General features: G+C 51.3%; 2 protein-coding genes and 2 pseudogenes across 2 annotated transcripts; 1 reads left to right on the top strand and 3 right to left on the bottom strand.

Annotated features, from left to right (window-relative positions):
- Positions 1-751: 751 nt before the first annotated feature.
- On the bottom strand, positions 752-4,581 carry SAPIO_CDS6157 (uncharacterized protein; the record flags this gene model as incomplete). Its single annotated transcript, XM_016788334.1, has 4 exons — positions 752-2,896; positions 2,963-3,749; positions 3,813-4,344; positions 4,509-4,581. The coding sequence occupies 4 exons, from the start codon at positions 4,579-4,581 to the stop codon at positions 752-754; spliced, it is 3,537 nt and encodes a 1,178-aa protein (XP_016642091.1).
- Positions 4,582-6,079: 1,498 nt separating this feature from the next.
- On the bottom strand, positions 6,080-8,617 carry SAPIO_CDS6156 (annotated as a pseudogene; the record flags this gene model as incomplete).
- A 2,765-nt stretch (positions 8,618-11,382) lies between these two features.
- SAPIO_CDS6155 lies at positions 11,383-12,891 on the top strand (annotated as a pseudogene; the record flags this gene model as incomplete).
- A 531-nt stretch (positions 12,892-13,422) lies between these two features.
- Positions 13,423-14,094, bottom strand: SAPIO_CDS6154 (Uncharacterized protein; the record flags this gene model as incomplete). The annotated part of the gene is made up of 2 exons (XM_016788333.1): positions 13,423-13,454; positions 13,530-14,094. 2 exons carry the CDS (start codon positions 14,092-14,094, stop codon positions 13,423-13,425), a joined length of 597 nt encoding a protein of 198 aa, XP_016642090.1.
- Between the last annotated feature and the right edge of the window lie 1,257 nt (positions 14,095-15,351).

Genomic DNA, 15,351 nt, shown 5'->3' with positions numbered 1-15,351 from the left:
GTACAAGTAACTGGAGGACGGTGGTTCTTTTTATCGTTGATGGGGTTGCAGTTCCATGACTTGACCATATGCCGTCACGCTGGTCAGCATGAGGGGATGTGAGCGCGTGAGGGCTAAGGGTAGGGAGCGGGGGTTAGGTCGATGGTAGGGTGTTCACGGTGAATGAGGGCAGTTTAGCTAGTTATGCAATACAACTTGCAATTAGACATATCTCGCCTACGACCTCCACCATTTTCTAAGGGCTACGGCATGAGAGCCTCGAGATGCTGATGCGAGGTTTACCAAGTACCGTGGCTAAAATGCCATTGTAAAGTCCGTTAACCTATAGCTTTATACTCAACTGTGACTTGAACGTGAGCTTTTAACGCGGTGGTTTGACAACTGACACATTACAAACGCCGTCCACTTATGCAGGTTGAGCTAGTTTTAAAGTATATGCAGTGAAGGGGTAATACTCCTGCTGCCCGTAATATCCCAGCGATATTCAATTTCGCGGAATTTTAGGTCCGTCTATCAATGAGTAGATTGCTTAGCTATGTATGATTCGTATTCTCCGAGGGACTCCCTAGGAAACCTAGGAAGTCTCAGTAGGAAGTCTCAGCCATGATGTTTCAGCTGCGTGGAAAGGCAAAGAAAATAGAACAGTAGAAAGAAAAGTAAAGAAAAATGAAGAAGAATAATCTAAGACAGAGATTTCCTGGACCAGCTCCTAAAATTGCATGTACTCACGTGGAATTTTCCCCCTGATCGATTACTTCGTGTGATACACCCGCCCCCTGGAATTCGGTACGCTGTTCGGCGAGAGCGTACGAAGCCACTGTCGTAGAGATTCAACATCCCACATCTTGCCCTCTTCGGCCATCCGATAGAGGCTCTGAAACTGGCACAGCCCCTCGATCATACGCTCTTCGCCAGCCGGACAGTCCGACAAGGCTGCTCTTCCGTCCAAGCTCATCTGAGCATATGTCGAATACGGCTGCACAATATCTTCCAAAGTCTCGGTAGCCAAAAGGAAAGTATCACCGCACGCCCTCCTGGAATGAATGACGAAGTCGTCGCCCAATTCGCCGAGGCGTTTGAGTTCCTCAATGACGGTTTTCTTGCTTTGCAAAAGAGCGTTGGGGAAGACTTCGTCCTTCTTGCGGTTGAAACTGAGTTGATCGGCTTTGCTAAGCAGGATTCGAACCGGGCGGAGATCTTTGTGATCACGGAGAAGATTCGCAATCTCCTGAAGGGCTTCGTCTGTCGCTTTTGAGCGGGATTTAATATCGGATGGAACAACGAAAATAATGATGCCAAACATCTCACGGAACAGGGAAGCCATTTCTCGGATCCGCTCATCTTTATCATCGGCACCTGGGCAGTCCATGAAAACAGCACTGAGCTCGAGCGGGTTGTATAGTTGAATCTCCATCGTACGGCAGTTAGCCCCAGAACCAGGCCGAAAGACCTCCTCGGGAGCGCCGGTAAGAGTTGTGAGGAGTTGACTCTTGCCAGCTTCGGTAGGCCCCTCGACGCCGACGCGGATTTGACTGGCCATGAGATCTCGCAACTGTCCAACCCTCGCCACATCGAAGAGCCACTTCGACCAGTAGACGGTAGGTTCGACGAGCCAGTTGGATTTCACCGCTGGATGCTTCTTGATCCCTTTTCTAAGTTTTTGTCGCCAATCCTTCAGTGTCTGCGGGCTCTCTGCATTCTGCATATCATCTTTGAGATGGTCGGCAAGCGGCGCCTCCCCGATGCTATTCAGAGGCGAACACTGAATACCGAGCACTTCGAGGCTCATTTGTAGCTTGCTCTCGAAGTTGAGGTGGAGAAGTTGTTTCCGAGGCAGCAAGTTGTAGTATACGCCAGCGCCCAAAAAGAAGGCTACAGCTGAAGCTGCGAAGCCGAGAACGGAAGTAAGGGCAACCAATCCGAGTCCGGCCGCGCCCTCCATGGCCGGAACAGCAGCCGCCAAGTACCGAGAGGCAGACCCCGCTGCTAATAACGGGCCGCCACCCGCTGCGAGCACTCCGAAGCGGACGGGGTCTTCCTTTGCCTCGTAGTACCAGTCGTGGGGAGCATCGAGTTGTGTGAGAATGACGAGGTGGCAAAAGCGGATGGCAGTCAAAACTTCGCTTGCCTGTTTGATGGCATGCTCAATTCGTTCTTTGGGATCGACCGGGCGGTCGTACAAGTTTCGACTGAATTTCCTCAGGGCCTCGGCGAACGAAGTGAGGTCGGGAATGACATTCGCCAACTTTAACTGCCCCTGTCTCTCCCAGTTTCGTATAGACAGGCAAGATGCACGCAGCCCATTTTTCTGGAGCGTCTCCATCATCTCCGATAGCAAGCTCCTCAGCTCTTCTGGGCAATCCGGGGGGATGCGGTCTTTAAGATGCTCGACAGGATAGGACCCCGGGACTGCCTCTTCCCCAGATACGGTCATATCTCTAGTTTTTAAAGGGGAGGTCTTTTCTTCATGCCAGCTATATTTGGGCCATAGCTCCTTCAGGAGCCCTAGTGCGTGTTGAAGCTGGCTAACAACAAGATGGGGAACGGCAGCCGACACTGTACTATCCACCAGATTGGCTATCGATGCTGCTCTCTCGGTGAGGATGCCTGCGTTCTCACGATTCGCCTCATCACTCTCCGTATCGTTGAGCTTGAGCGTTTGGACTTTTGCTATCTGATCAGCAAAGGCGATGATCATGGCTAGACGAAGAGATTCGAAGGTTGTCGGCAAGCTCGCGTATCGCAACGAAGTGCTTCTGATCTCACTAACTGACAGCATAGTGGATCCGCCAAACACATCGTGGATGCGTAATTCCCGTTGTATTGAATACACCAGCGCAAGTGCCACCGCAGGCTCCTCATTGGGATCGATATCATATTGGAGCTTTACAATGATCTATCGTGATTCATGGCATAGTCAGTCAAAAGTAAGCGTCTCCATGGTTAACTATTGATCACATACCTGATCATGGTTATCGGGCTTGAGAGCAAAGTGAATATTGCTCACTTGAACCTCACTTCCTTTCGCCTTAAATGTGACCCTTTTCAGGAAGAATTGGACAAGGCGCGATTTCACTGTAATGGAGATGATGACTTTATTGTCATGGATCGCCCCATTACATTCATGAACTGCATCAGGCAGAGGGAGGCAGCGCCAGCGGAATTGGTCGACACTTATTGATGTCTTCGGGTCAATCTCATGGAATCGATGTCTTTGGCGTAGAGTTCTGCGAACGCAGTCGTCATAATGCTCCATCAAATGGAAACGACCGACGTTGGAAAGCTCAGGCGTGCTGGGGATGTGCCTCTCCATGGTGATTTGGCGACAGTTGATGCCAGGATTGTTATTCTCCAGCAGGTAAATACAACCAAAGTGGGCAAACTGCGCCCTGTTCTTTTGCCAATACTCCAGCAAAAGGGTCAAAGGCTTCTTGAATGGTTCCAATTGTGGGAATACGCCCAGAACGATCCCAACCGCGGAAGGCAAGAATGCCTTGGCCAACTGGGAGGAGTGGTTCAACGCGAAAGGGACATAATCATCGGGATTGATGACGTGGTGGAAGTGGAGAGCCCATTCTTTTCGCAGCGCTGCGGTTGTTCCGGAGTCCTCGACAACCATGGCCGACGGAGAGCCGAATGTCACGGCAGACAACCTCCTTTGCTCATTCGCATTCCATACGTTTCCTATTGACCGGAAGTTGCCATCATTGGCCAAGACAGTGTATGTCGCGATGGTGGCCATGGCACCCCTAGATACACACGGACTTCAGCATTAAGGCTAGATATACACTTGTCCACAACGTGCCACTTACCCCAAGCTGTGACCACAGACGACTAGCCTGTACTCCTTAACAAGCTGCTCGATCAGCGAGGTGTATTGAGAAGCCCGTGCAAGAAACCCAGCATGAAAGCGCGAACCCAAGTTCGGCGTTGCCGCCTGGAGGACATTAAGGTTGGAGAGAACATCAGCCATGCTCTGCGTTCCTCGGAAGCCCAAGAAAAGCGTCTGAAGGCGGTTTGACCAGGCGAGTAACGCGACGGCACGGTTTTCTCCACCTGGCTGCATTGTAGCTGCAACGTTGACCACTGGCCAAATGCCAGACACAATGTCTTGTGCCCTAACTAACCTGAACCGGTCATCGTTGCGCAAGACGCTTGCGACGTCGTCTTCGCTCTCATAGCACAGAAGACTGACGGCCGATGCGCCGATGAACGTCAGGGTTTTCGCCAGTTTCTCCTCTTGAGTTAGGTCATCGTCGTGAGTTTGGAAATCTATGTGGTCGGAAGGGAAATCGGGGTTGCCAGGCATGACGAAAGTAAGGGAGGAGGTGTTTACAGAACAATCTATAGGAATGGGAGGATGTTATTAGGGTCAGACCATGGTCGCAGTTAAAAGGTTTCCCCATATTTTGGCGATGGACGGGCAGCGCTCTGGGGAATATATCACACATTTCAGCGTGTCTTGGCTTTTCATTAGCGAGCTTGACGGCGAGCGGACTGCGCCCTACTTTGTGTTCCATTCGAGTGGCCAGTTTGAGGAGACCTCCGACGGAATAGCCTTGCCTCTTTCTGGCCAGCCATTTTAAAGAGTGGCGGGGTTGCTCCCTGGAAAGCATATAAAGAGCACCCAGCTTACAGCTCAGCAACAATATTGACTGATAGTACAATCGCTCGTTGCCATTTCCAGCCACATTTTGTGCGGAAATGCTCCGATGGACGACGATGGAAACCTGGCTTAACACGCCATAAGGTGGCATATCCCGACAGTCGCTTTTTGTTTGATCACGCGGTTCATGGGGCAAAGAGAACGGACACTATGTCACTGCCCGTCGTGATTGGTATGCGGCGCTGGATCAGGTGTTCTGCAGCTGGACGATAGGGGGAACCAGGGGGAACCAGGCTCTGGGTTTTTATATTTCCAGAATCCCAGCTCTGGAGATTGACCTAGCAAGCCATCCATGTCACATTGCAGGTAATATTCCGAGCCTTGCAGACCCTTAGTGCTGTATCATTTCCCCATACCTCTCTACCTCAGTATTATCCGACCGGGGGTATTATTTCTCAGTAAATAAGGCAATAGATACCAGACTCTGATGTCCATTCCTTCGTGCTACCTTTTGAAGCAGTTCGCTTTAGGGTGTGTTGCTAATAATTACCGAGTCGAGCGAAGAACAGCGATGATGCAGGCTCGAAATAAACCTCTCCAGGGACCTTAAACGTTAGCGTGGGAGATCAGATTCTACCACCTGACCTATCTTATGACAGGTACTACGTAGGTATTCTCAGATATAAAGTGTTAGAATATATACCTTTTAGCACTTGATCAGGGATATGTTAGGTGGTGGCAACGATCTCTCGCACTAACGTTTAAGATCCCTGGAGAGGTTTACCTAAGTAGAGGCTAAAATCCCTCAGTGACAGGGCGGACGCTATTTTGTGGACGCCACCTGATGCAACACACCTCGGTCTCTTCGAAGGCGGGAAGTCGGTGGCGTTAGGGGAGATGCTGTCGAGTTCCCTATGGCACCGTCCGCCTGGCTTCATCCTTGGAAAGCACCTATAGCAGGCTACTTAGCAGTCGCAGGCGAGACGCGAATGGAGCTCAACTCTCAAAGCGACCGATATCCCTCGTCGGTTTTTTAGGACGAGGAAATGGGTTCTTGTGATACAGTATACTCTGCCAGAACAGAGCAACACGTCTTGATCGATTTGGCTGCATGAAAGTCGCACAAGGGCTATGGGCTTCTAAGACATTTCTGCTGGGGATGCGGGAACTCTTGTACATCTTGTCGGAAGTGGATGCTGGAGCCCAAAAGGCTAACAGGACTATGTGGAGCGAACACGAACCTAAAGCATTGTAGCTCAGGGGTAGAGCACTGGGCTCATAACCCAGGGGACCTAGGATCGAAACCTAGCAATGCTACAAAACTTCCCTTTTTTTTTCTGGTTTGGTTTTGGGCGAGGGGGGATATACATATGCCGGCACTCTACTATTCTTAATCGTGGCTTGATAAACCAAGTTGTATTTGTAAACTTATTAAAAAAATAAAACAAGAAGATAATAAGCATTAATATCTCTCTAATCTATCACATCCTCGGGTAGAATAGAGATGTAATCCACCGGAGCAGGCTCCTCGCCATCAGGCGTACCGACAATACGCAGAATGCTTCCAGACTCGACCTGAACGCCCTTGAACGTGATACGGGCCGCTGTGTGTCCATCGATGTAAGGAGACGGCGCACGACCGAGCTCATACTCCAGGTCCCCATGCCACTTGCCAACCAGTTCCTCGTCCAAGTAGAGCTCCCAAGTCGAGTTGCCAATAGCTTGGTCGTAGTAGTTGACCGCAACGTTGTACGTACCCGCCTCAACATCCAGTTTCGTAGACGCGGTGCCTTGAGTCGAGTTATCCGCCGTCACAATACACAGCGAGCCGCTGGCCGCCTCGAACGGACTGACAAGATAGGTCCTATACCCATCGAGTTCCATGTCCTCGGCCTCGATGCGATGCGGGTGGTTGCCCACACGACCGGCCTCGTCCAGAATGCCCGACTTGTTGAAGTAGAAGTTGTTGATGGAGTCACGCCAGACGAGCGAATGGCCGGCCTGGTAGACAAGGCGGAAGAGCACGTGTTCGTAGCGCTCGGCGTCGATCTTGGTCTTTAGGGACTCCCAGCGGGGGACGAAGGACTGTGCGACTGCGCTGCCGGCATAGTGGGCGTCGTAGAAGTGTTGAATGACTGTCTTTCCGCTCTTGAGGACCTGGGTGTAGGGTACGTGGTGGAACCAGAGCAACAGGTTATCCGGGGTTGTCTCGATGTTCTCGTACATCTCGAACACCTCTTCGGGGTACTGGCCGGCATTTCCGGTGCCATTCAATACCGTGCGATCCATGCCGATGGTATCCCCATCTGCTCGGGTCCACTGGCCCCAAGGGTTACCATCCTGAGATGCCGGGTTGGGACCGTAGTGCCCGAGGAGGATATCGGTGAGCGTTTGGATGCCCAAGTTACCTGTGTAATTTTCGTATGCTGGCCACGATTCCATGGACATCTCGGTAATGACATCAATAACCTCTTGCTCGTGGCCAAACGTCATCTTGATCCACTCCTCGAGGATATCAACAGGCTCCGAAGACGGATCCCAAGCAAGCTTGCCATAGGCATAGAGGTTGGACATGGCAAGGTGGCTGCCGAGCCAAGTAGTGTTATGGCCAACATTGGCGACACCGGCGTACCCTCCAAGCGTGTTGTTGAACCTCTTTCCATTGATGATATCGGACACGGCAGAGTCTTCACCGTCAACGCGGAGGTCGAAGTCGAGGAGTTCCTTCCACATCGGAGCGAGGTATACCAAGTGAGCCTGCTGTCCGAGATATTCCTGGGTGATTTGCAGTTCGATCGCGCTTCCCGTCTCGCGCATGTGAGCGAAGAGGGGCGAAACGGGTTCGCGGACTTGGAAGTCGATGGGGCCGTACTTGATCTGGATGACGACGTTGTCCTCGAATTGGGGATCGAGGCCATCGAAGAACTGGACGGCGGCATTGGCGCGGTCAGCCTTCCAGTCAAGGTCCTGATTCAAGCTTGTGTGGTCATAGACGAAAGCACGGAACATGATGATACCGCCGTGGGGCTGCAGGGTGCGAGCAAAGAGATTCGCGCCGTCCGCAAGCGTTCGGTTGTAGGTGAGGGGTCCGGGCTGGCCCTCGGAGTTGGCCTTGACGAGATAGCCAGCCATGTCGGGAATCCTCTCGTAGAGAGAATCAGTAATGCCCTGCCACCATTCGATGACGGTCTCATCTAGCGGATCAAAGGAATCCAGGCCACCCAAGGTCTGAGGTGAAGCAAAGTTGAGGGACAGACCAAGCTGGATACCGTAGGGGCGGAACTCGTCAGCGATCCTTGCCAGACCGTCCATGTTCTCCTCGGTAAGGATTGTTTCGTTGGCGTTGACATTGTTGACAACCACGGCATTAATGCCGATTGATGCCAAGAGGCGAGCGTATTGGCCCGCTCGCGTGAGGTCATCGCGGATTTTTCCGTCCCAGAAGAAAATAGAGTCACCGCCGTAACCTCTCTCCACACTTCCGTGAGTGCCTCCGTCGCGAAGATTATCCCACTGGTTCACCCATCGAACAGGAGCGTCTGGATTCGAAGCGAAAGACTCGTCCGAAACTTTCCCCTGAGCCAACCGCGCAAGGTACTGGAAAGTTCCGTACAAGGCCCCGCGTTCATTCTGACCGAGGATCAAGACATCACTACCAGAGATGTGGAGGTAATAGCCGTCTTCGATAAGTTCCGGCAGGTCCTCGACATCACCGCCGCTCTCGGAGTAAGCTCCGACGGTACCCACAGTCACTGTCGGAACGTCGGCATCGGTGCCGGACTCTTCGAGGGTCAGCTTCTTGCCGAACATGCTGCTGATGCCTTCAGCAAGTTCTTGGCCGGCGGTGTAGACAGGCAGCCCCTCGGTCGCGTTGAGGGTGACTATAGCAGAGGGCAATTTCTTGCGGTGGCATTTGCCACCTGGGATGCGGGCATAGCGTAGCCAGGCAGCCAGGCCATCCTCGGCGACCGCGAGGCCGATGAGGGATGCGAGTAACAACGAGCCACGCATTATCGTACGGATGGGCGTGACCAGAGAACAAAGGAAGCTGGGAAGCCCTTAGGATGTTTGGACCCTGTGTTGCGTGAGAGTCATGTTCTGTTTGTTCGGTCGCCGACGCCCCTTTCTATATTTATCCCAAACTTGTACTTCGCATCTTGCCAAGATCGTGCCGCTTCACATCTCCCTTCTTCCCCTGGAACTGACCCCAATTGAAAATTTCCGCTCTCGGCAGCATTGTTATTCAACGCGGTGGGTGCTACGCTAACTCTCCCTGGATGAGACCCTACTAGCTCGTGGGATATTCACGAATGTTACCATACGATTCAGGCTGTATTCACATCTTCAACTTAGGCAGTGATTTACGTGCGGGGGAACATCAAAACCCGGCTCGGCGTTTGCTAGACTCCTCGATGTCGGCAGCTGTATACGAGAAAAAAGGGCGTTGAATTGATGAGTCGATCCGTTTCCGAGGCCCACAGCCAGGGTCCTGGGTAAGTTTATTGCCTTGATCTTATCCCAGCGAGAAAGGCCTTCGACTGTGGAGTGGCGATGCGACGTTGGTATTGGAAATCAGGCGCGAAAGATGGGAAATTGGAGTTTGCAAGGATGCGGAGAATCTCAATTGATCCGAGATTCGCACCTGCGGGGTTACCATGGATCAGGATCGGTATGGTAGGCCATACGAAGGCACACGGCTCAAAAGCAGCGGCGGCGGCCCGGGAAGATGGATAACCATGAGGCCTGGCGCATGTAATGTCGGAGTGTGTAATTTCTTGGTCGCTTGGCAGGTCGATGTGCGGAGTACCGCGAATCGTGGCGAAGCTGGTCTGAGACCCCAAGGTAGGGGTTTCGCGAGACATTTATTTGAATGATCATTCCATTAAGCTTATAGATTTATATTGAATCACTCGCCGAAAGGATAGCTTCTACCATGCATATATATCTTGGCTATATGAAACAATTTAGTCCCGAAAAAGTTGATATATGTACTATCTCTGTGAGCCACGGGCAGAATTTGGCCTTCCATCTCCTGAGGTTCGGAACTACGAAGTATATAACTAGCTTCAATCCATCGCTAACGACCCATTTCTATCTTACCTAATGGCCGACATCTTCTCTATACGCCATAGCTAGATTATAATCCTTAGAACGGCCACAGGGACCCAACCCACAAGATATAGACAATGTCGAGCAAGAGGAGAGAGAAAAGGACGGGCAAGACAGAAGACTCGGTATACGGGAACCCGGTGGTCTAGGAACTATCTTGCGTTAGGAGAACGGGAGCTCCTCATCGCTGCGAATGTCGCGAGGACATACCAGATGGATACAGAACCATTGAACTATCATGAAGTGGCCGTGAGGATGGAGTACTTGAAGCCATCTATCAGTTCTTGCAACGGCTTTTGCAGCGGCTTCCGGCGAGCTGTGAACATTGCCCACTCAAGTTCTTATTTCTTTCCGGACGTGTGATGTTGTAAGATAGCGAGTTATATAATAACTGCATAACAATAAGTGCGGTTTATATATCTTCTCCAGTCTTGTGGTGATCGCGGCTTGCTCGTAGCACCCGTTGCAGGTAATTCGAAGCTTGCTATGATGGCCTAATATAATAGAACTATTCTAGAGTAGCGTACCTCCATACAAAGCAAGGATCACGCTGTTTCTTATCTCTAGCTAGCCAGCAGTACTAGCTCAGCAACCCTGTCGATTGGAATTTCCAGAAATTGTCCAAGTTGAGCGGCTGGGTTCCGCGTGCAGTTGGGCATGCTAGCCGGGCAACATCTGTAGAGGGATGTTAGTAAGCTGTTACTTGTCCAGAAGCACTTCACAGGAGCTAGGGGGAATATAGGTGCAACATGCGGAGGCCAGCTCAATTTAGGTAGGCTCAGTGTGCGATAGTCCGTTGCGTTGGGCGTTGTCCAGGGGTCTTTCGAAGGGATCACTTACTGGTACTTTCTTTAACGGTCTTTCTTTTCGAATTTGGTTCCATATTCCATTCACTAGAAGTATTGGTGGTGGATTCCGTTACTGTGTGCAGAGGTCTGCCTACATCGCTGTTCTTGATATCTGGGCCGATTGATCTGATCTCGCTGATGCACCCATTGCCAGGACCATGGTTAATTCGCCATAAGGGTAAACCAGGGAAAAGTGGCGCCATTCCTTGCCCGCTAATCTGAAATCTCGAGCTTCTGCACTTAATGCCATTAACGCCTTGGCCTAGTCGAGTAGCGAGCCTGCATCGTGCTCTGGGAACGACGGGATAGGATGCGCTAGATCTCGGCCGAAGAACGACCATCTTTTCCCATCCTGGGCGCATTATCTTCAATATCTTCCTCATCTCAATTTTCTTCATCTGGTGTCCACTTATCACCAGGTGATTTGGTAGCCGAGGCTGAAACCTCTGGGCTTCCGCTCCTTCTCTGGGCTGCACACTGGCCAGGCCTGTAGGCATGCATGCCTAAATGGCGACTTGGATCAGGCCTAGAAAGTAAAATGTCAGCAACACGGGCCAGTTCATCTATCCAATGTAACCACCAGCCAAATGGGGAGAAAGCGGAAAAGTGGCTAATGAAGGGCGTCAGTTATATTGCAATTTCATCAACCAGCCGATTGTTAAAGTTGCGGAACAATGCCCGTTGGACGGAGTACAGTATTAACCCTCTGACTGTCCCCCCCCCCCCCCAAACCCCTTTTCTTCTCGTTGTGATGCCCTCTGCCGAGAGACCTCGATGGACCAGTACCATTGCTCCTACTTCTGCAACTAAAGCTTTGAGATGGCATCCTCTCGTTTTATAATACCGCTGCTTCTCGCAGCTGGCGTCGATGCGCACGTTCAAGCATCTCTATCAGCACCCAAAGCGCAAGCTTTCGAGGTCTTTGCAAAGCAATTCCAGCCCTTGGAATACCCGAATCACCCATTCGTTGGCAACATCCCCTGGTATCCTTATGCTATAGAACTTGGTGTTGGTACCCCGGCGCAGACTCAATCACTGGTCCTCAGTCTCACTCACAGCGACACTTTCGTTCTTTACAACCATCTCTGCAATCCCAGCAACGACTCTGACCTGGCGAAGTACTTCCGTGACTGCAGCAGTGGCGCATTTGACGATGAAACATCATCCACTTCTACATACAACTCCTCGGACATATATCTCACAGACTATGTTGGGGTTTACGTTGAGGGGGTCATGATGCAAGACGTGCTCAGGATCGACGCCGCCGAGATGAGAAACGCAAGCCTGGGTATCGCTATATATACATACGTTGACACTGGATTCTTCGGCCTGAGTACTCCTTGGGGGTACCCGGGAGGCTATCTTTTCGAAGACAGAACTGCAATTCTCGATCAAATGGCGAACCAGAAGGTCATCGACTCGCCCGTCTTCAGCATCTATGCGGAAAGGGGCAATGGTACCACTGGGGTAATTCTCTTCGGCGCTGTTGACAAGAGCAAATACGAGGGTAAGCTCCAGCGCATCCAGGCCTCTGCTGGTCGGGACAAGTTTGCCCCCGAGAGCTTTGGCGGCAAAGCGAGTTTTGTGCCCGGTTATTTTGCGAATGTATCTGCTGTATGGTGGAGTGAGTCTTCGGATGAGGAGGTAATTCAATATGTGAACTCCAGCCGAGGCGGCACGTTCTACGCAACTGTCGATCCTACCTTCACATTCACCAATGTACCCAGCTACGTTGCTGACCCCATTTACCGGATGAACCCAAACGTCGCCATATGGCACAACATTGGGCTTAGGACAGTAGAATGCAGCAGGGCCTCGAGTCTCAACGGTAGCTTCACCCTGGAGCTTGGCGGCGAAGGGGGCTATCGACTCACCGCCAACTTGCGGGACTTGGTCGTGCCCGCTGAGCAGTGGCACCTTCTCAGGCCGTCTGAGAAAGACGCCACGGAATACTCAAAGCACTGCCTGCTTGGTATACAGTCTACGGAACATTTTGATACATTTTACTACGACTCCAGCGGCGCTACAACGTGGGTCATCGGCAGCATGGCCCTGAAGAACACTTACCTGGCCTTCGACTCGAAGAACATGGAGGTCAGCCTAGCGCCGTTGAGCAAGAGATCCGATGGGAAGCAGGACATTGTGTCATTTGAAAGCTTGGGTGCTCATGCCCCTGATTCCGAGTTTGTCGGCTACGAGGAATGTTTCGGCGACAACTGTGACACAGGGAAGGACGGTGAGCCCGATGCTGGGGCAAACATTGTTCTGCAAAGGGGTCTTCTCATCGCCTCGGTCTTGGGTGGGATGGGATTAATCTTCCTTGGCTGACACAGATGAGGATCTATTATATCATGGGCATCTGGCAGTTTGGGCAATATGACGCGTTGGAGGCCGTTGAATGCTTTAAATCCTTCGATCCGCCATGACGATACCGCACTTATGCCCCAAATTTCTCCATAACACTCGGCTGATCTCTCGGCTCTAACGCCCAGTTGTAGGATCATCGTCGGCAAACCCTCTTCACCTTGATTAACCCTAAAACCTGCCGTGAAAAGAGTTCGAAGCACACCTGGCCCAAACCCCCAAAGTCAAGTATCGATTAGTCCGCGATGCCTCATTATTATTAAATACGGACCGTGCCTGCTATCTCTACCTGGCCAGCAGCCCTATCTTAGCAACCTTATCTATTAGAACCCCTAGAGTTTATCTAGGTTATATATCTAGTTTCTATATTATAGCTAGCCGGACCGCCACGGCCGACATGGATGGGTGGAGCAATATCGAAGAGATCAATAACAGACAAATTCGATAGTCGTCGAGTTCGGTCCGAATTTCCACGCGATGAGGGAACGATCAGTTCTATTCGTGAACACTGTTTCTCTCCTTGGTAGCTAGTCGATATCATGTCCTTTTTTTGCCTCTCACAGATCGCCATTCCACTCCGAGGGCTCCTATCATAGTCATACATGCGAGAGCAACGGGAAGGTAGAAGGTCTCGGCCAATGCCTTGCTGTAGCTCAGTACCGCCTCGCACTTGTCGCCGTCCTTTCCTTCCGGCATTGTCAGTCCCTGATCAGAAAGACCGGCGAGTCCCTGGCAGCCGGAAAAGCCCTTCAAGCGAGACACCAATCTACTCGTGAAGATTGTCTGTGCAGCTGCAACGAAGATGGCAGGCCCTAAAGCCTGGGCAAGCTGAATTATGGCAATGCCAATTTGGGAGTCGCCATCGTTTAGGACAGTCTGCACTGCTACCTGCGGGCCCTGGAAGCCGATTCCAACGCCAAATCCGAGTAATGCTTGGTAAACGAGCAGTCTCCACAAATTGGTCTGCGGGTTCATGGTTGTCAGAAGGCCGGCGGCAAGGGGGCTGAGAATGCTGTTTAGGATCATGAACGGGTTGTAATAGCCAAAGTAAGAGGTGAGAAATCCGGCCAAGGGAACTGATAAGATTAGACCGGCTCCCGTGGGAAGGACCATCACGCCCGACTTGGCTGCGGAGAGTCCCTTGACAATCTGGAAGAATGTGGGCATCTAGGAATCAAGTCGGTTAATCATGTAAAAGATAGTCCGTTGGAGGAATACATACGTAATACTCAATCACTGATAAGGCCGCATTATTGCAGCAGGCGAAAAGGAACCCGAAGAGCACATTTCGCTGAAGCAATATCCGCGGCGGCAGGGTCGCTTGCTCCCCCCGGCGGCGCTGAAGCCAGGCAAAAATTAGTATCGAAGCGCCGGAGGCTCCTAATGGGACCAGCACACGCCAGTCCGACCATGAGTACTTGGTTCCGCCCCATTGCAATGCTAGGATCAATGATGTAAAAGCTGGTATAAACGAAGCTACTCCGCAGAGGTCAAGAAGTTGTAGGGCTTCCCTGAAGCTGTAGCCGCTAGTGGTGTCCTTATGCTTCGTTATCCTGAATGAGAAGGTTACAATGGCGAATATAGCACCAATAATAGGTAATTCGATAAAGAAACACCATCGCCAACTTAGTCGATCAAGTAGCAAGCCTCCAATGAGTGGAGCGCTGAGAGAAGCCACTGCCTCAGTAGCAGCACCGATTCCGGCGTATTTCGATCGGATTTGTAACGGCGTAGTCTGTGTTAGGATTCTAATACACCCCAGTTAGCGGAACTCCGTGTCCATTTGACTAGGAAGGATCAAGTGAGGTACAGACGCAAAGGCACCTGAAGTAACCCCAGCGGTTGCTAGGCCGGTGATAGCCCTCCCAATGATGAACACCGGAGATGTAGGTGCGACGGCACTTAAAATGCTTCCAATGAGGAAGATGGCTAGACTCGTGAGGACTAATCGTTTAGCTGGGAAGAGGCTGTAGAGCTTCCCGAATAAGAGTTGAAATGAGCCGGACATAAGTCGACTATGCGAGCAACTTAGCTTCTGCCGACTTTACCTGGCAAGGAGATATGTTACCTACTATACGGACAAGTACCATCCAACATCAGCTGTCGTGCGAAAGTAACGGGTGATGGCTGGAATAGCTATTGCTAGAATGGAGCTGTCCTGGAGAGTTATTGACATTCAGGAATCAGCCACAAAAAGAGTGTGATAAACAAGAAATGAATCAAAGCCCTAATCAGGAGAGAAACGCTGTTTCAATGATCTTACCAAGCCGATGAGAGTAAATGTCAGACAGACAGCAACCATGATGGTAGCGAACTTGACGTCGGAAGGATACGGCTCTGCAGCAACGCATTCAACATGCGTCTCGGATGGGGCTGAGGTGGTAGAATTAGGTACATCTTCCTGATTCAAAGGCGAGAGAATGG

Source organism: Scedosporium apiospermum (assembly GCF_000732125.1).
Source record: "Scedosporium apiospermum strain IHEM 14462 chromosome Unknown SEQ_SAPIO_0100, whole genome shotgun sequence".
In the NCBI taxonomy this organism is placed as follows: Eukaryota; Fungi; Ascomycota; class Sordariomycetes; order Microascales; family Microascaceae; genus Scedosporium; species Scedosporium apiospermum.
This window is presented reverse-complemented; position numbering and strand designations above follow the sequence as displayed.